Source organism: Megascapheus bottae, chromosome 28 (assembly GCF_031878675.1).
Source record: "Megascapheus bottae isolate mThoBot1 chromosome 28, mThoBot2.hap1, whole genome shotgun sequence".
Classification (NCBI taxonomy): Eukaryota; Metazoa; Chordata; class Mammalia; order Rodentia; family Geomyidae; genus Megascapheus; species Megascapheus bottae.
The window spans coordinates 16,701,341-16,721,935 of record NC_143536.1 but is presented as its reverse complement, the minus strand read 5'-3'; the positions used below and the strand labels follow the sequence as shown (position 1 = coordinate 16,721,935).

Sequence of the window (20,595 nt, the reverse complement as noted above, 5' to 3'; positions counted from 1 at the left end):
TGTGTGTATGCTCGGGGTGGGGTGGGGTGGGGGGTGGGGGGAGGAGAGACCTCAGGTAGAGCTTTTGGTTGTTATCATGAGTCAGAGCCCACACTGCCCAGCCCCTTTTCTGGACTTTAACAGCAATTCTATGGTCCACAGCCCCATGAACTCAGTGTTCCAGCAGCATTAAACAAGACACAGTGGTTTTCCCTTGTACTTGAAGCGTTCCGTTCTTTCCCATCTGAGTTCAGAGCCAGAGTCACAATCCTTCCAGGATTCTTAGGTCAACCTAGCTGCTCTGCCAGTCTTCCCTCTGCTCTGTGCTGGCCCCTTGATGCCCTCGGCTATTACTCAATTCAGTGTCTTCATGATAGCTGGCTCTTCCATCTGGAAAGCTTTCTTCCAGAACCACTGCAGATCTGATGGCTCAGATGTATCCTCTTCAAAGGCCACTCTGCTTCCCTATAGACAATGCAAACCTACCACCTTGATCCAAACGCCCATAGCACTGTCCCTTCTCAAACCTCACTGAATGCCTCATTTGGGAAGACACCTCTTCTCCCACAGTGCTCATGACAGTCGAAACACCATACACCGGGGTTGTTGGACTGTTTGTTCTCATGGGCCTACAAATATCAGATGCCAAGGTGCTGGTAATTCAACCCCTTGGAACCAAGTCCTCACATGTCAATTGAAGGCTGAAGAGAGGGGGCCTTCTGGAAAGGTCCTTCAGCTAAATGGGACCTGGTAGGTGGATGGCTAAGCCTGAGGCTACCACCAAGCCCAAGGGATGATAGCCTCATCTTCTAAGTCCTTTGGGGCTAAGTTTCAGTTGTGTCGTAGGAAGCTTGACTCCACAACCCACATGCGACATAGAGTCCTTCATCTCTCTTTGCACTCTTAGTCCTTTCCCATCCAGTGCTTAGCTTCCTTCATGTGGCAGTGACAGGGACATTTCCCCCAAATCTGGGGCAGCTCAGAGTCTGGGGCTGCAGCTCATCTTACAGATAGGGGCCTGAGACCACGTAGCGATGAGCAAGCTCAGCACCTCAGTGCAGGGGTGAGGGATGAGGGTGATGTTATGGCCAAGAGGCTCCCTGAAGGAAGTGCATGGAGCTGGCAGATAGGTGGGAAGAAGAAGAGCAGCCCCTTTAGGGCCTCTGTGCAGTCCCAGTGGCAGGGCAGGGCAGGGCAGGGCTGGGAATGTGCGTGCGTGCATGGTGTTATCATAGAGGAAATCGATGCCTGGCACTGGCCCAGTGTTTAAGGGAAATGAATAGATTTTGGCCGAGGACAAAGCGAGTTTGATTAATCAGAAATTGGATAATGGAGGCAACACTCTAATTATTTTTCTTCCCGGCATTTTATCGAGAAATATGTTTACACAGCATATCAGAGGTAATGGAGTGGGTGAGGGGGGCTGCCACACTGGAGGGGAAGCCTGGCTTGGGGACAGACCACTTGTACCCACACTAGCAGTGACGAATGGTAAGCGTCCTGGTAGCTAGTCCAGAGGGTCATTAGGAAGCAGGAGAGGTAGATGGGACATGCCGGAGATCATACACGGCTGGAACAGCTAAGGCTAGACAGGACATGCCGTACAAGGGGAGGCACGAAGAGAGGAAGGAGGTTCAGGACACAAAATCCCCACTCTAATATAGACTGATGCTTTCCCGGCTCACCACCTCCCTTCCTTTTTTCCAACCCCATAATGCTACCAGCTCAGGTCAAGCTAAGGATCTCTTGAGGATCTCAGGCCTTGCTGGAGCCAGAGATGCTGAGGGGTCTAGGTCTATAAATCTTCATGAAAGAAGACCTGCAGAGACCCTCCCAGTGGTTTGGAGGGTGTTCTCATTTTGAAGGCTGATGGATCATGCCATGGCCCATATCACATAGGCGCACGGAGCTGTCCCACGTGACAAAGAGCCTATAACGCATATACCACATTTCTCCCTGGTCACTCTGTTCCCTCGCACCAGGCTGCCCACACTGGACACAGCTTAGTACCTCCTTCCATTGTCACCGGTCCAGACAGACAGGTAGGCTTCTTGGAGCTCCATTTTGGAACAAAGCCCTGTGTCAGTGTTATGCCTAGGAACAGGCTCTTGACCTTGCTAGGTGGTTGATTCTCTGCCTTTTCTTCTTCACGAGTTCATTTGTTTGACAGCCCTGGGCTTGAACTCAGGGCCTGAGCACTATCCTTGTTTTTTTTTTTTTTTCCCTCAAGGCTAGAACTCTACCACTTGAGCCACAGTACCACTTCTGGCTTTTTCTATGTATATGGTACCAAGGAATTGAACCCGGATCTTTGTGCATGCTATGTAAGCACTCTATCACTAGGCCATACTCCAGGCCCTTCATTCATTTATTGTGTGTACAGGGAGAGGTTGTCATGGGTTAGGCAGGAGGCAAGGAATCAGTTACGAGGAGAAGAGAGTCAGTGATATGATCTGAGCTGCTCATAAACTCTATATGCCAGCTGGGGAAGCACTGAGGAGAGAGCGCTGGAAATCCTCAATACTCAAGTTGCCTCTCTCAGGGGTGTGAAGGGAGAAAGGAAAGGGCCAGATGTAACAGGTTCAAGATTGCTCAGCTGCAGGCAGGCATGTCTTAATTCTGACTCCTGGACCTACTAAAGACATCACTAATCAACCATGCTAGTTTCCTCTCTGAGCTACAATACAGCCTTAGAATCTTCAGCACTGTGCTTTGGGAAGCCACTCTAAATTTGGAACAGGAAGTAAAAGGTTCTTATTCGGTACTCTTGACTCACCCAGGGCCTTCAATTTAAGGGTCATGTAGCCTGTGAGTGCAGCTCAATGGTAGACCACTTGCCTGGATAAATACATACAAACATATAAGCATGCACGCATGAATGCATGTTTACTAAACAAGTAAGAAAGTTGAGGAAATCAAGGCTCACAGAGTGACAAGATTTATAAGCAGACCCAGTCCCTGCTCCTGGGTCCTAGGGAGCAGGATTCACGGGGGTCTGGAAGGGCTACTCAGTTGTCACCATGTTCCTTTATTTCTAGCAGTCTTCTCTCATGTTCTCAGTACACTTTTCCATGGACAAATCTCTGTATGTCGTGACTTATGTGAATCTTCCCCATATCTGACCAAGGCTGGGATGAGGCACATCACGTCACTGAAGGTGACGCCAGGTGTCAGCCTGAATCATCCAATTCAGGGTGGTAAGAAGACAGACGATCCTCCTGTTGCTGGTTGGCAAGTGCACTACAGTTGAGCCAGATGGGGCCTAGCTAGTGGTATCTACCTGTGGATGGTTTGTGTTGGGTGGTCAATCCAAGTTGCAAGTCCTGTCCTGTTCAGACAGGATGACTGGAGGCATGTCTGCCCGCCAGTGCTCGTTCACGTCCACAGGGACTTCCTGGGCACATTCTGGGAAGCAAGCAGAGCAAAATTCTTGCCTCACAGAACTTACACTGAAGCCCAGAAGACAATAAGCAAGCACATTAAGTACATAAAATATGGAACAGATAGAGTATAACAAGTGCCAAGAGGAAAAAGAACATTCAAAGGGACAGTGGAGAATGTAGGGGACACAGGCATTATTACAGAGACAGGGCCAACAGGCCTCAAGTGAGCATGCGATGGAGGATCAAGAAACTCTTTATATGGGATGGGGTCTGGGAAGAAGTAGCAGCTGCAAGGCCCAGCTGGCTCTGTGGAGAAAAAACACAGAGCAGCTGGAGGACAGTAATTTTAGGCAAAAACCAAGCATGTGCAAAGATGGAAAGCTCCCATGCCACCTCCACTGAGGGTCTGACCTGGCAGCAAGCTTCCAGTCACCAGCCTAGTGTTAGCACAGAAGGGAGTTTCTGCTCCCTATTAGCAGAAGCCTATGAGCTTCTGCTCTCACTTTATGAGCAAAGAAGTGTATCAGTCCCAGGGGACCTGGCTATAGGAGCAGAGCCCAGGCCCTGAACTGCCTCTCCCAGGGGTGTAGGTAGAGAAAGGACAGGGCTAGAAGGATGTGGCCTATGTGGAACAGGGGCCAGGGCCTAAGAGCTGGAAGTACTGCCATACTGGCTCTGGCTCAGCAGGTCTAACTAGGCCTCCTCCATCATCCTTCCCGTGACCAATGGGGATGGAGCCAGGCTGTACAGGAGGAGGCTGGGCCACCTCAAGGTGTTGAGAACTCTCAAGTTCAGAGACATCTACAACCTGTGTCTTTGTGCTGGCAGCTCTAGTTGTGAAATGAGATGAACACTGGCCTGATGGAAGCTACTTGGCTGTGAAATCCAGGGCAGATTCTCTGTGCCTCATGCCATTGAGAACACCTATATCTACCTCTGGAAGAGCATGTACAGTCTATTACTCCAACATCCCAACATCTTGAAGGATTTTGGCTTTCATGCCTCACAGGGGAAGCCTCAACAAGGGGAACCCTGTCTTGGCAGCTTTCCACCCCAGGAGTATGGGTCTGAAAAGTCTGCTCTGATGATTGTGCCTCCAGCCTCAGGATGGTCACTACCACGAGGGACCTAGCTGAGGGCTGAACTAGCCAGGCTTCCGGGTTGAGGCTGCTAGCAGGAACAGCAATTTGTCACTGTTTATAAGGCCCCTCCCTGCACCATGGCTTTTAACAGTCTTGCTTCTTAGCACTGTTCAATGAATGCTCCAGGGATATCTCTAAAAGAGAGTTCTACCTTAATTTAGAAGCAAATAACTCAAAACTCTGTGATGAAGCAGGCTCCTGTGGAAAAGAGATGAACTCAAGAAAGCCATTGTGTGCAGACACTAGCCATACTCACCAGGGTCTGCCTCTGGTTTGACTTCCAGATGTGCTATTTGCTGTCCAAGGGGTTGCTAGCTGTTGGGGGTGCACAGACAGAGGGGGAAGAGGTCATTCTTCACTTAATATGTGACTCTGGGCTCCTAGACCAGGAGATCAGGGCAAGAATTGTAGGCTGAGTTTGACTGCTGGTCCCAGCCTGTGTGGCCTCTCAGAGAAAGGAAAGGAAGGGAATGAGGATATACCATGGCCCCAGCCATTAGGCCTACGTTCTCTGCCCACCACAGCCCTACAACTGTCCCCATGGTCCTTAGGATCAGGCCAGTTTCCCAGGTAGATATCTAAGTCACAGAGGACCCTGTGGTAGGCTTAATGCTCTATGACATGTCACCATCATGAAATGCATAATAATTTCTTAATAATCCCATAAATTGTGCAGCCAGAGTTGCCTGTTTTGCTCAGTGACTGGATCCTACCCATCTGCCCTCATGTTTGATTCAGAAGACATACCTTCTTGGGATGCCTTCTTTTCCAGATCCTTTTATTTTTTTTTTGCCAGTCCTGGGCCTGAGCACTGTCCCTGGATTTTCTCAAGGCTAGAGCTCTACCACTTGAGCCACAGCATCACTTCTGGCTTTTTGCTATGTATATGGTACCGAGGAATCGAACCTGGGTCTTCGTGCATGCTAGGCAGGCATTCTACCACTAGGCCAAACTCCCGGCCTCCCCCAGATCCTTTTATTTTTATCTGTCATGGTGCTTGAACTCTGGGCATGGGCACTGTCCCTGAGCTCTTCAGCTCAAGGTTAGAGCTCTACCACTCTGAGCCACAGCACCACTTCTAGTTTTTGAGAGGTTAACTGAAGATAAGAATCTCATGGACTTTCAAGCCTGGGCTGGCTTTGTGGTGCCCAGATCTCAGATCTCAACCACCTGAGTAGCTTTGATTACAGGCATGAGCCACAGGTACCCTGTCTTTTCCAGACTCTGGAAGGCTTCTCCTATTCCATAGGCTCACCAGTCCTCAGACTCCAGCCCCACACCTTTTGGACTCATCTAACTTTGATCCTCATGTAACCTTAGCTACTTCTCTCATACCCTAATGTCAAAGACTCCAGGTTGCAAGTTCTCCGTTTTTTCTCTTCCTACATCTACTAGGATCTTAGATTCAACTCCTGGTCACAAATGTGTCACATTGTTCATGCATTCCTCAGCCAAAGCCAGTTATAACCATCCATGGTCTGATTTGCCATTCTTGAGAATAGATCTCATTCAGCCACTTCTTATCTCTGCTGTTCCCACCTCACTGTTCATCTTCCTCACCTGAAATGTGATGGCCACAGACAACCTTCAAATCTTACCTCTTGCCCAGTTTACTCTCTCATATCAACAGAGGTCTTTGCATGAAAGTATTATCTGTTGACATGTAAGTATGCATGCATGTGAGTATGCATGCATGCATTTGATTTAGGTTTGGGGATGGAACCTAGGGTCTCACCCATTGTAAGCAACTCCTCTACCACTGAGCCCAATAGACATCTTTTAAAAAGCCCAAATTAGGCTGGGAGTGTAGCCTAGTGGTAGAGTGCTTGCCTAGCATGCATGAAGCCCTGGGTTTGATTCCTTGGTACCACATGCACAGAAAAGCCGGAAGTGGTACGGTGGCTCAAGGGTAGAGTGCTAGCCTTGAGAAAGCTCAAGGACAATGCCCAGTTCCTGAGTTTAAGCCCCAAGACTGGAAAAAAAAAGTCTGTATTAGTGCAAGTCTTGTCTTTGCTCCAAACAGGTCTTTCTATCTCATTGGGAAGTATGAATTCCTCCCAGATAACTTACCAACAACCCTGCACTGGACTGGACTCCAGCCCTCTGGTCTCTTCTTTTTTTTTTTTTTTTGTGGTCAGTTGTAGGGCTTGAACTCTGGGCCTTACTGCTGTTTTTGAACTCTTCAGTTCAAGGCTAGCATTCTACCACTTGAGCCATAGCACCTCTTCCAGTTTTCTGGTGGTTAATTGGAGATAAGAGTCGCACAGACTTTTGTGCTAGGGCTGGCTTTGAACTGTGATCCTCAGAACTTAGCCTCCAGAATAGCTAGGATTACAGGCATGAGCAATGGGCACCCAGTCTTCCTTTCTTTTTGACAAGCTCTTGCTATGTAGCTATGCAACTAGGCTGGTCTTGAACTCTCACTAAGCACTAGTCTATGAGTCTATGACATCATGCCCAGGTTCAGCCACCTGGCCTTCTAGCAGTGTTCTCTCAGTGCCTCCGCTGTGTTCTTTTTGTATGTTCCTTCTTTGGACATAACATAGCTTGCCTAGGGCTTCTCCAGGGCACTGTACCAGTTCCACCTCAGAGAGGTCATGTCCTCCCCCCTGCCTCTGGCTTCAGTGTTCCACACAGCAAGGTGCTCATTCCCCTGCTCTCAGTTACATGTGCTATTGTCAGTATATGAGGGGTGAACCCTAGGCATGGACACTGCATCCCTGCCATTCCCGTGCCAGGCATGCAGCAGGCACTGGTAAATATTAGCTGAATGAATGAATGAAGGCCCTGTGTAAGGTTAAGGCTCTGCTCCTCAGGCCTGTAAGAGGGCTGGTGTCATCCCCACCATGCTCCAGGATTGACAGATGGTCCCTGTGGGCTCATTCTTCCACTGCAATTCTGGATAATGCAAGAGGCCAAACATGTGGGAAAGCTGGTGTGGGAACCAGGCAGGGCACTTATGGCTCAGTTTACAGAGGAGGACAAGAAGGCTCAGAGAGTTTGGGACTGGATCAGGAAGCAGTGGGACCAGGGCCTGATCCTGCTTTTTCCTTATACCTAAATTGGAGTTCTTGCCTCACTGTCTGGGTAAGAGTCTGGGTGCCCCTGCACCCTTCCCAGTCTGCACAGTTGCAGTGTGGTGGCTGTTGGGGTCTGACCTTTGGGGTTTGTCCTGATGCCTCTACTTTTCTTCATATTCATTTTGGTCAAGCTGACTAGAGGCTGCCCTAGAGGTTCTGCTGTTACCCCAGTTTCCTTTCTTGGGGTTCTGGGAGATAAGTACGCTAATCTGCTTCCTCCAGAGTTCCCCTTAGCCTGCTGTGGTCAGGTTCTGTGAGCTTGCCTCTATAGCCATAGAGTGTGTTATATTTCCCAGGTTGCTTTACCCTAGCCTCCAGGGAAGGAAACCACATGCACAGTTGTCCAAATGCACATACCAGAAAACGGAGTGGCTAGGCTGAGGCCATGCTCAGAGTTTAGTTGTGAGAAGGCCTACTGTGCTAGCAGTCTTTACAATTACCCAGATGTTGCTAGAATCACCCTAGAAGCTCCTGAGGTCCAGATCAACCCATTTTTTTCCCCTCTTGGGAAACATGTTTGAGAGAAGAAATCTATCTCTGTCCCCAAACCAGAGTCCATGGCAAGCTCCTTGGATGAGGCAAATGGAAAAACAGACCACATGCTCCATGCAGGCAGGCCCTGTTTTTAATACAGCCTCTTGGGCTTCAGCCAAAGTGTGTGTAGGCCACTGTATGAGTAATAAACAGCTTCTTCAGAAACAGACAGACACAGACAGAGACAGATGGGGGAGGGGCAAAATCACTCCTGTAAGTGAAGGAACAGATGTAGGGCAGAAGGTAACACGGGCCTTCCAAGGGGGAAGAACTCTCTATGTCTTATTCACTGCCTGTTGCAGAAAATCAATGTGTTAGAGGAACACATAGGAAGAATTAAACCAAAGCCAGCAGTGTCTCATCATTCCTAGAGGAGGGACACTGCTTCATGCACACACGGGCCAGCCCTCTAGATCTCCACTAATCCCTACATGGACATTCCTAGGTCACAGCCACAAATATCAAATATCCATATGCAAAAGACACAGAATCACTAGCTAGGCATTGTCACTGAAGAAGTGGCTACATACAGCACTGGCCCAGCCCCAGATTGCAAGGAGCTAGACCTCTCTGATCTTTAAAGTTCTTTCCCGAGCCCACTTCAGCTCAAAGGATCTCAGAATGGTCCCTCTTTTTTATAGACACAAATGCTGCAGTCTCCATTAGGACAGACGCTAACAAGCAATGGGATGATTCCATTTCCCCAGATCTCCCAGTCCTGTGGAGTCTCCTACCTCCTTTCCCTCCATACCTCTGACTCCTTCTCAAACAAGCTTTACATTCCCACGAGAACTAGCTGCTTAAGCTCCTCTTGGTGTCCATCTACTCTCTCCCCTCCGCTCGCAATGCCCACCCCAACCCTGCCAGTGTCCTTCAAGCTCCAGTTCAAATGTCACTGCCCACAGGCAGGTTGGACCCAGGCTGGTGGCACCTCAACCAGGCCCCTCCCAAGTGCCTTACACACTGGGGGTTGGGTTATCTGGGCACAGACAATTCTCCCCTATGGGGAGGTGAGTCAGTCCTGGGAGGGCAGGCCCAGTCCATTCCCACTCTGTCCACCCAAGCAGGGAGGAAGGCGGGGGGAGAGTGAAGCACTCAGTAAATATTTGCTTAATTGAATTTGGCCAAGGATCTTATTCCAGACAGGGATGAGGGCAGCAGGACTGATCTCCAGGGCAGAGAAAAATCACTTGAGGCAGAAAGGAGCCAGTCAGCTGCTCAGCTGCTCCCCCAAGCCAGACAGACCTCAGTTATCAGGCCAGTCCCTACACCCTGAGACTCAGACTCCAGGGAACCCTAGTCTTGCTTGGCACTGCCTTCCCATCTTCTTCTCTGTAACAGGAGTACCAATTCTCGGCCTAGGCAGATTCTTGCCACTGTCACCCTAGACAGTCTCAGCACCTCCCTAAAGGCAGAGCCCCTCTCGCATTCCCTGCAGGATACCGAACCCTTAGTCCTCAGGCCCTCCCTCAAACACCCCCACCGCCTTTTAAGGGAAAAAAAATATTGAGCTGGGAACATATTACAATCGTACCAGGTCGATACTCATCTCTTGCTCTAAATGCCTCCCAGGAACCTGCTAGCTCCAAGAGCAATGACCGAAAACTGCGAGCTGTCTGTCCCCAGGCCCAGGCCTTCGGGGCCCTCTCCGGCCAAGGCCACGCGTTGGCGCTCCGGCCACCCAGGGTCGCCTTCTCCCCCGTATCCCCGGCGGGAGACCCCGCCTTAGCGCCGCTTCTGCAGATCGTCCGGCCTGGGCTCTGCACCAGCGGTTGCTCTGGGTGCCCAGAGGCCCCACAAGGCATCCCAGCCGGCCCCTGCCCATCCTCGTAGGCCCGCAGCCGCCCCTTCCACGAGCGATCTCAGCTCCGCGCCTCCCCCCCCTCGCCAGCACCTGTCTGTCTGGCCTTTCGGCCAGCCCCCTGCCCACCTGGCAGACAACCCCGCCCTGGCCGGCCCTCACCCAGGCAGGGCATCCCTGACACCGTGTCCTCCAAGCCCCGAGAAATCCTGAGCACAAAGGCCCGGGCGGGGCCCCGGGTGGGGGTGGGGTGGCGCCCCGACCGCACCCCCGACCCCCCCCCCCCCCGGGGCTCGCCGAGTGCGCCCCGGCAGCAGGTCCCGCTCACTCACCTCCCGGCCGAGGCACCGTGCATCTGCCGAGCTGCTCTGGGCAGGGCGGGGCGGTGAGCGCGGGCCGCAGCCTCCTCGTTCCGCACGACACGGGCCACGGCACCCGCGCGCGGGGACGTGACCGGACCGCGGGCGGCGCGCACACACTCGGGTCGGCCTGGCTGCCTCCGCCCGCCCTCCCGCGCCGCCGCCCGCCGCCAGCAGCCCTCCCGCCCGCAAGTCCGCCCGCCCCGCGCCGCGCCGCCGCCGGCAGGGGGCGGAGCCGCGAGCGCAGTGCGTTGCCAGGCCAACCGCGGGCGGGGGAGGGCCGCGCGCCCGCCGGGCACCACGCGCCGGGCGGCACCGCCCCTCCACTAGCGCCGGCTCGTCGCCCATTGGACATGAATGGCCGACAGACACGGCGAAGATCCAATGGCGACAGAAAAGGGCGGGGCCGTGACTCCAGGCGCCGCAGTCCGGCACGCGCTTCCCGCGCCAAGTGTCTAAGCCACTTTGTCGAGGCCGTGGTGCCCATCCAGCGGGGTTGCTTCTAGAAACCAGAGTCCCAGTCTGAAAACGGTAATGGCGCTGGCTCCCTCCACTACGCCTTGCCTTTCTTGCTTGCCTCTTCCCAGCTTGATTCAACCCCAGGTGGGTTCCTCCTGCGCTATGCGACCCTAGACAACCCACCAGCCTCTCCCAGCTTTTCTGTTTCCCAAGTATCTAGTAGCACTGGCTTCGCTAGATTGTTGTGACAGTCCTCCAGGACGTGTGAAAGACACAGGCAGACCCTAAAGGCTTAACACCTGTGAGGTTTGTGCAGCCAGGAAGAGGGCTCTCATTCAGTCCAGCAAGAGGGAGCCATCTCCCCTGTTGACCCTTTGGGTAGCTGGGGGTCCCTGGCAACATGCACTTGAGGCTAGGCTGTGAAATTTTGCTTTCTATTTCAAATAGATCCTATTTAAGGGCCAGGAACCCTCACTTCAGTGCTGAAAAAAACTCTGGCCAAACAGGGTATTGGTGCTACTCAGCCTTTTCCATCCTTGTAACATGAACCATGACCATCTTAGCGCATCCCTGACAAAATGCGAATGCGGCCCCCAATATATTGTCACCTTTCTTGTCACTTTACACCTACATAGTGAAATTACTTAGATCTCGCCCTTCGTTAAGCAGAGGCACTGGAACTGGCCACAGGCTGGTCAGATGGGATGGCAGGCCTAAGGCCAGGTCTGTAGTAAGAAAAGGCAGGGGAACGGATTGGATTCTGCTCTTGGGTGATTCTGGCTTGCAAACATCATCCCATAACCTCCCTGGAATGTTCCTTCTGCTGTGAAGTGGGGATTTTTGTGTTGCAACCTGAAAGGTCACAGCCCACATAAGATGGTTGTGCTAGCCCTGGAGCTTGAACTCAGGACCTGGGTGTTGTCCTTGAGCTTTTTTTGGCTCAAAGCTAATGTGCTCTACCACTTGAGCTACAGCTCCTCTTCTGCTTTCCTGCCTGGGCTAGCTTTGAACTACAATCCTCATATCGCAGCGTTCTGAGTAGCTAGGATTACAGGTGTGAGCCACCTGTCTGGCTACTGCATAAACTTTTAAAAGCAGACAGATGCTGGTAAAGAACTACAGTCAGTGCTCTTTGGGAATGGCCAATGAGGTTTAAAGGAATTTCCCCAGCAGTTGAAAAGCTATTTGGATGTACATGTCTGCCCTGCCACCAGGCCATATCAGGCCATGCCTCTGTCAGGAGGATTTCAGAGTCCAGCACTGTGGACTCATTTGTCAAAAAAAGACCCCCAACTGGACTTCTTGAAGCATTAATAGAATTAATGTACATAGGAAACACACATTTGCAAGGAGAGATGGGTAGAGGCAGTTAGTTTCTAATGTAGGATCAAAGGTCCAGTGTTCAGTTTTCTGCAGAGAGTAAACCCAGGTACAAGAGTAGGTACTGCATTCCAGCTGGAGAGCAAAGGCTAGCCCCTTAAGGGGTCCACTGAGTCTGGTTGTTGCTTTCCTTTCCCTGTCCTCTGCAGACCACATCAAGTTGAGTTGAAATGAGATGGTCTTATTGGTGGCAAATTGAATATTATATTCATTCATCTGGCAATTATTTATCATCAGCCTCTTCTCCATGGCACATAGTTCTAGTCCTCTTCCTATGGCTCCAAAGCAGGGGTGGAAGAAACAGTTATCTGTATTATAGTCATATGGGGCTGTTAGATGGGACCCACCGAGGCTCTGCAGGCAATAGCAAGGGGAACCATGAGGTTCAGCTTCTTAAAGAATTGATGCTTGGCTTCAGGCCACAGAAGGATTTGAAGTAACTAGTAAAAGGAGGCCGAAGAGAAGTAAATTCCAAGATGGGTATGAATAAGCCCAGGGCAGACCAGCTAGCCATACTGTGTTCAAGCTTGTAGAGTTACTAAGAATAGGGACAGTCATTCCTAGCTGGTGGCTTTTCAGTACAATTAGGGGATGATTGGCCTAAGAACCACTACAAATTCTTCTTTTTCTTTTCTTCTCCCCCCTTCTTTCTTTCTATGTGTCTTTTGTGCTGGTACTAGGGCTTGAACTCAGGGCCTGGGCTTTCCCTTAGCCTTATCTCTCTAGACTAGCACTCCTACCCCTTGAGTCACACAGCTCCACTTTTAGCTTCTTGGTGGTTAGAGGTGAGTCTTATGGACTTTCTTGCCCAGGTAGGCTTTGAACTAAGATCCTTAGATTTTAGCCTCTTGAGTAGTTAGGATTACCGCTATAAGCCACTGGCACCAGATACCTCTGAAAAATTTTCAGAAGAGCTTTTGAAATTTGAGAAGATGGATGACATGCTTCTGGTATGGTCTCACAGACCATGTGAGCTCTGCTACAGGGAATAATCAAATACAAAAGTATCAATTAGTCTAAAAAAATAAGGAGAAGCAGAAAAGTCTGTCCATGAAATCTAATTCAGCATAGAGCCTGATGTGGCCATAAGATCGTAGGGACACCAAATGCGCCAGGTGACAGCAATGAGGAGAGAAAAGGTAGGAGAGGAAATGGACCAAGGATGGAACTTTAGTGAGCAGAACGCTGCTGGAAACTCTTGAGTCTGGGAGGCTCTTGGTCAGGACTGGTACAAGAACCTGGAAGACAATGGCTAAGGCTTTGTAGTAGCAAGAAAAAGAGAGCTCACTAGAAGCTCCTGACTCAGCAGGGACAGCAGGCCCACCAGCCTTCTCTAAGAAAGTGATTAAACATCTGCTGCAGGTGACTCCATGCTATGGTTATCTGCCATCTCTCTCATGTTTAATCAAGCTCCCTTTCCCCCTGCTCCTTCTAAACATATACCCTTGTCTTTCCCACTCTTTGCTCTTCTGGACTATCTACCTCCTTGAGGCCATGCTTCCCTGGGCCTTCCTTTTGGTACTTCCAGAGCCCTTAAGATCCTGGCCTTGTTCCTCTATCTGTGTGACAACCAATTTGGTAATGTTTAATCCAGCTGATACTCCCACTCAACTTCTTACTCCCCTAGCATAGAAGGAGGATGTCTCAATCTGTTCTGGTCATTCAGTGTCCAAAGTCTTGCCTGCACACTGCCACTCCATCCTAGCTGGGCTCTCTCTGTTGCTCTGCTTGGCCTGCTCCCAAACCTCACTGCCTCTCACCTGCAGCAGCTGGGTGGCTTCCTATGGGTTGTTTCCTTGGGGTCCATGGGCCCTGCCCCAACAGAACAAGCAGTTGTGGATCTGGGTTAGTTATAAATAGCCAGGCCCGCCACTCTCCTTTTAGCTGAAGAGAAGCAAAGTGAGCGAGCAGAAAGGCACACCCAGCACGCGTTTTATTTTTAATCTTCTCCCTCTGTCTTAAAATGAACCCAGATCCTAGTGCTGAGTATTTCTAGGAGAAGGGCCCTGAGACAGATGCTCAAGACACAAACTTAGTAGCTGAGGGTCCTAGCTTTGTCCCCATCTGCTGTGTGACCTTGGGCCTTTGAGCTTGCTCTCTGGGCCTTGATTTCCTCACCAAGGGGGAGTAAAGCATGAGAGATAACCACCTCCAGTATTTTCATTTTTTTCATCTTAGCTACCTGTATTTTTTTCCCAGCCTATGGCCATCTCAACTCAGACATCAGTTCCTGACAGATTAAGCCCCAGCACCTGTCCTGGTATTTCTTGGGAAGCTTAGAGAGATTCTAATCCAGCTCCAGTTCCATTCTTCTTATTCACTGTGCTCATTTCAGAGGAGAAAAGAAAGAAAAAGAAAGGAAGGAAAGAAAGAAAAACAGTCCCCATACTTGATGCCCCCTCCTTTGCTAGTTTATGTGGCTTTATTACAGCAATGAAACCATTAAAGACATGAAAAAGTCATGTGAGTATGACACATGGAGAAATAGGAAACCACTTGTCCTGTGCCCCGAGAGCAAGTAGGGCAGAGCCAGCTGTTCCACCCGGACACTACAGTTAGCAGCTGGACATAAGGGAGCAGAGGGAGGGACAGGAGGAACTGCTGGACACCCTGCTCTGCCACTGCACCCCCCCTCGCCCGGGGCACCTGCCATTTGATGTCCTCAGGGAGTAAGGGAAGAAGGTTAAGGTTATGTCTTCAAAGAGGAATTCCCTGGTGCTAATTGGCACTCAGAGACCTTTAGGCTAATTAACCTGTTTATTTGTCTCTCTGGAGTAAATTAGAAGGTTTAGCTAGGGAGGGCAGAAGGAAGAGAGAGCTATTTGCTAGTGGCCACCTCACCAGTGGTTATAGATAACTTCTCAGTGGGCAGTGTAGGTTACCGGGGAGAAAGAGAAAGGGCTAGGTACAGGGCAATAGCGAAGGGTGGCCTGAGAGCCATGTACCAGGGCTGCCCCTTGTCTTTCCTCACCCCTAGGGCTAGAGAGGCTGTTCAGAAAACCTGAGCCCCTCTGGATTCTGCCTGTGCCAGGCTATGGGTTTCTCCGGATGGCTACTGACAGGCATTTACCAGGAGGGAGAGGAGCCAGAGTGAGCAGAGCTTGTGTATGGGGTCTACTTTATTGTGTTTGTCCTAGTATCTGTACCCCAGCTGTGCCATGTGGAATCCTCCTTTCTGTAGGATCTATGGCGTATAGTCTATGACATCTCCAATATCTATGACATGTTTTGGATGGGAAAGAAGTTTGATGTCCCTCTCCTGACACACACTGTGGGGACAGAATAGGTAATATTTTCCTTGCTATGACATAATGCTTCAGAGGATCAGTCTAAAAGAGGAAGATTTACTTTGGACCGTTGTTTCAGAGGTTTCATCTATAGTCATTTGTCTCCATGTTTCTGAGTATGTGATGGGGCAGAAAACCATAGGGGTCAGAAGTCATGGCAGCCAGAAAGTATAGAGAGGGAAAGAACCAAAGAGTAAGAGGGCACGTCACAGAATGAGCTGGACACTTGTGGTTCCTGCCTGTAATCCTAGCTACTTAGGAGACTGAAAGCTGAGGATTGAGGTTCAAATCCAGTCCAGGCAGACAAATATGAGAGACTCTTTATGCTCAATTAACCACCAAAACCATAACAAACAGAAAAACAGCCTAAAGTGGTGGTGTATCTCCAGTGGTAATGCATTAGCCTTGAACAAAAAAGCCAAGCAAGAGCTCTTGGCCCTGAGTTCAAGCCTCAGGACTGGCACTAAAACAAAAACAAAGGGGAGAGGGAGAAATGGGCTGGGAACACCTTTCAAGGGCATGCACATAGTGATCTATTTCCTCCAATTAGGCCCATTCCTAATAGCCCATTCAGCAATAACTCATCAAAAGCTTTCCCCCAAAGCCCTCAAGACAAGTGCTTTACTACTTGAGCCACAGCTCTACTTCTGGCTTTTTTTTGGATAGTTAATTGGAGATAATAGTCTCCTGGTCTTTCCTATTAGGGCTGGCTTCAACTGCTGATCATGAGATCTCAGCCTCCTGAGTAGCCAGGATATAGACATGAGCCTCGTTCTTGACTCATTAATAGTTTTACCCATTGGTGGGGTTAAGACCCTCATGACCCAATAATTTCTCACCCACATGTGCCTAGGCCTAACGCAATGAGCTGTTTCTTCTCTAACCGCTGCACTCCTGTGTATGGCTGATGCTCCTGAGATGCAGGTAACTAAAGACTGGAGCCCTTTGTAGGACCCCTTGTAGGGCGCTGTAGGGCTCATCTATCAACTTCAGCTCCTGTTATAACTATAGACACAGCTTCCAATGTGAGGCCAGGTAGCCTGGTTAACTGGATTGCCTGCCAAGTCCTCCTGCCAACCCACTACCCTACCTGAGCACCCAATCAGCACTGGGGGAGGAGAAAGTAGGTCTCATCCTGTTCTGTTTCCTGTCCTGCAGGGGCCCAGGGTATTGTCACCTGTGGCCTGGTCCCAGCACTGGTGTGGAAGCTTCAGAGGGAGGAGGAAAGCATCCAGGAGCTCATCTTGGACACACTGGCAGCGTGCCTGCAGGAAGATGCCATAGAGGCACTGGGAAGCCGCGCTGTACCCTGCTTCAAAGAAAAGCTCTTTAGTTACAATGAGAAAATCCGAAGCAAGGCTGCTCGAGCACTCATGGCTATCAGGTGAGATGACCTGGTGGGACAAAGCAGCTTGGCTTGAGCTTCTGCCCAAGGCACCTAAGCCGCCAAGGCACCTAAGCCGCCACTGGCCCAACAGCAGGTCAGCAACAGGGCTTCTTCCAGCTAAGGCTGTCATAGAGGCCAAGGGCATCTGCCCTGGGTCTCCCCTTCCCCTGCTTCCTTATTTCCTGGAGGGAGGAGGGTGCTGGGTTGGAAGAAGGGCTTTTCCACTAGTGTGGACCATTTCCCCTTTTGGCTCAACAGTGTTCTGTATGCCAGTAAACCATTTCCTATTCCAATCCTGGACTGAGATAATTGTGGTCACTTCCTTTCATGAGGAAGGAAAACAAAGCCCCAATGATAATAATGCCAGTCTGGTCACAAAGTGACTACAGCATATCAGGGGTTGTCTATAAGTTGTACACATAGACACTTAGACACTTATACTGAAGTATAAGATCTAAGCTCAGGGTCTGGCTGTAAACTGAGGAAGCACAAACCTTCCCAACTCCCAGCCTTTCATCTCTTAGGACAGCTTTTGACAAGGAAGATTCAAATGGGCCTTGCTGTGGCTTATACCCTAGGCTCTGCACCTCTACATTTTGGAACGAAGAAGAACCTGTCTGGTTTCTTCTTTGAATGATGGCACTGGGCACTGTCCCGTTGCATCTTAGTCCCTTGATCTCACTTTCACTGGCAGCTCACCCCGTGTTCCTTTGTGTCCTGGTGCTCGGGCTATGGCTAGTTCTGGGCTACAAGGGGGAAGTCCCAACCTAGGTCCTTTCCTTTCATGACAACTGGGCCAGTCTTAGGCCTTACCACCTTCCTTCCCAAAGCAGAGCTTTTAGCTGTCCTCTCTTTGTCTCAGCATCCCTTTGGAGGGCAAGAAACAGGTATGGATGTTTGACGTCATCCCAATCCTGGTGCATCTGCTACAAGATGTGAACATGGAGGTGAAGGCCAACTGTGCTGGGGCCCTGATGTATGCGACAGTGACCACAGAAGGTGAGGAGACACCGGGATCCCTGAGTTGGAGTGGGTCCATTTGGGAGTTTCCCACCAGCCACAAAAGCTTTATAAAACTCATCCCTCCCATGCTCAAGGGCCAACTCTTACCCCAGATCTACACCCTAGAGGCTCCATTAAAGTCTCTCTTGTGGTCTATTGCTGAAGTCTTTTTGAGATTTTATCTAAAGTCCAGCCCTCCCTTTTCTTCCTGGACACTGAAGGCTATCTGTGGCCCCCACACTAGTCGTTCATTTTAAGATGACTATCACTAGGCTGTTCCCTGGGCCTGGAATTCCCACTTTGGATTCAGGCCCTCTGTGGGCCTTGATCCATGATTTTGCTATCAGGTACTCAGAGCAAACTATGGAGACTTGATTAAATGGTCCTTCCTTCCTCCAGATTATTTGCTTTTATAAATAAACAAATATATACATAGTATACAGGGTCTCATGCTTGCTAGGTAGACACCCTTACCATTTGAGAAACTCCCAGCTTTTTTTTTTTTTTATGTCAGTTTTCAAGTAGGATCTTGTGGTTTTCTGAGGTCTGGGCTAGCCTGGACTCCAGTCCTCCTAGGTATCCTTCCCTGTACCCGAGACCACAGAAGTTGCCACTATATCCAGATTTGATGTTAAAATAGATCCTCTCTAACTTTGTCTTGTCTAGTCTTCTTGACCATAATTTACTTTTCCAAAATTGGATGCGAGGGGCTGGGAGTTTGGCCTAGTGGTAGGGTGCTTGCCTAGCATGCACAAAGACCTTGGTTTGATTCCTCAGTACCACATACATAGAAAAAGCCAGAAGTGGTGCTGTGGCTCAAGTGGCAGAGTGTTAGCTTTGAGGAAAATGCCCAAGGACAGTGCTCAGGCCCTGAGTTCAAGCCCCAGGACTGACACCAAAAAAAAAAAAAATGGATGCGAATTACTTTCCCATACCCAGACCCTCTAAAACTTTCTGACCTTCCTTGCTAGCCCAAACTCACCTGTACCAGCAATGTGCACTATGCTTCCTTTGTATACTAAGAAGGACTCTCTGAGTCTCAGATTTGTAATGGGCTGCAAAACCCCTCAAAGACAGATTCTGCTAGAAACTTCTCACTGGGCCTTAATGATGAAACTTAAGATATACAGGAGAAGAGATATTTGGACCCTTCGAGTCCACAGGGCTCACCTTTCTGTTGTAGACAGGAGGTTGAGTACTTGGAGAGCAGAGTCACCTCCTGTGTCCTTCATCTTGGAGCACCCAAAGAATCTTGTGAAGGAAACTCCTTAAATAGCCAGGGGCATGTGTGGACTCAAGCAATGACCAGAGATTTCAAAGCCAGGACCTAGAAAAACGAGCCACATATGTCCCTATTGGCACTCCCACTGAAGGTCTGTGAGCCCCTGTCATGTATCAGGCCACGAGCTGGACAATGGGAATCCAGAGGTCGCAAGTGTCTCACTTGGCATGAGAGACAGGAGATGCAGAGAAATGCAGTATTGGGTGGGGAGCATATGACAGGAGAAAAGCCTCATCTGAGAAGGATTTGAGGATTATCACAGAGATAGTATTAAGCACGCATGATTACATATATGCACATGTGCACGCATGCACACACAGAAAGGAAAGAAGGGCTAGTGGAGGGTGAAGGCGAGTGTCTTCTATGCAAATTAAAGTCTGTGTTCCCTGCAGACTGTTAGAGATTGTTGTTGTTTTGGCTATCCTGGGGATCAGACCTAGGATCCTGAATATATCAGGCAAGGCTTCTCCCATGAATCTATACCTTGGAAGGGAGGTTGCTCAAGAAGGATTTGCAACCTGGCCAAATGGCTCTGCATTTTAGTAAGATTATTTGTATTTCTTGAGGAAAACGAATTTTAGGACAGATACAGGGTGGGTGAGGAGATGCCAGTAAGGGGCTAGAAGGGCAGGAGATAAGGGGTACAGTCTGGCTTAGCAGTAGAATGCGAGAGAGGCAGGATGGGAGAAGCTGAGCAGGTATGGGAGGGTGCACCAGGCAGGATGGGGGAGAAGAGGCCCTGGGAGTGGCTGATTAGCAAACTCCTTGTCTACAGGGAAGTATGCAGCACTGGACTCTAACGCCATCCTCCCACTTCTGGAGCTGCTGAACACAAATTTTAGCACCAAGGTACGCCTGAATGCCACCAAGGCCCTCACCATGCTGGCAGAGGCCCCTGAGGGCCGAAAGTTACTGCAGATTCATGTACCAGTCTTCCGTGAGCTTGAGGCAGATCAGAATGGGAACATTCGGCGGGCAGCCACTGTTGCCCTCAACGTGATTGAGTGGAAACCCTGATGAGCCCTCCACCAGGGCGCCTTTGCTAAGTGGCTCCATCCCTGAATAAATGGACTGAATCTTTTTACCCTGGGCCCTGATTTATGTTCCTGCAGCAGAGTCACATCAATCTTGCCACCAAAGAAGAAATATCAGGCCCAGAAGCACCAGGTCCTAGGTAGAACAGGCTCAACTCAGACTTGGGAATTGGTGGGGAGTTGGCCTGCACATCTGTTCTCCATTGGGGGCTCAGAGTCTCCCCAGAAAGTAGAGATCAGGAGTGAACCCTTCAACAGGTGAAGGGGGTGTGGGGTGTGAGGGGAAGCTGGGTTGAATTTTTGGACTAGGTACCAGCCAATCTCCACAAACTTGTTTTTTATTGTAATGTATAAAGGGGTTACAGTTGTATTCACCAGATAGTAGGTGCATTACTTCTCACACATTGATACCCCTTCTCATGTTTTTGTCCCTATTTCTCTCCCCCTATCCCCTCCCAATCATCTTGTTTCCCCCCCTTCCCTTTA

The 20,595-nt window shown here is 50.0% G+C and overlaps 2 protein-coding genes across 3 annotated transcripts in view; one reads left to right on the top strand and one right to left on the bottom strand.

The window, feature by feature from the left end:
* Gnaz (G protein subunit alpha z) overlaps positions 1-10,411 on the bottom strand; it is a 50,831-nt gene extending 40,420 nt beyond the window's left edge. Inside the window, exon 1 of the mRNA XM_090320677.1 lies at positions 10,252-10,411. The gene's annotated coding sequence lies outside the window, so the exon portion shown is untranslated. The remainder of the gene's footprint in view (positions 1-10,251) is intronic.
* Rsph14 (radial spoke head 14 homolog) overlaps positions 1-20,235 on the top strand; it is a 76,515-nt gene extending 56,280 nt beyond the window's left edge. For both annotated transcript variants that reach the window (XM_090320203.1, XM_090320204.1), the window contains exons 5-7: positions 16,563-16,788; positions 17,654-17,790; positions 19,851-20,235. In XM_090320203.1, the coding sequence (XP_090176329.1) occupies positions 16,563-16,788; positions 17,654-17,790; positions 19,851-20,092 (605 nt within the window). In that variant the 3' untranslated portion in view covers positions 20,093-20,235. The remainder of the gene's footprint in view (positions 1-16,562; positions 16,789-17,653; positions 17,791-19,850) is intronic.
* Positions 20,236-20,595: the final 360 nt, after the last annotated feature.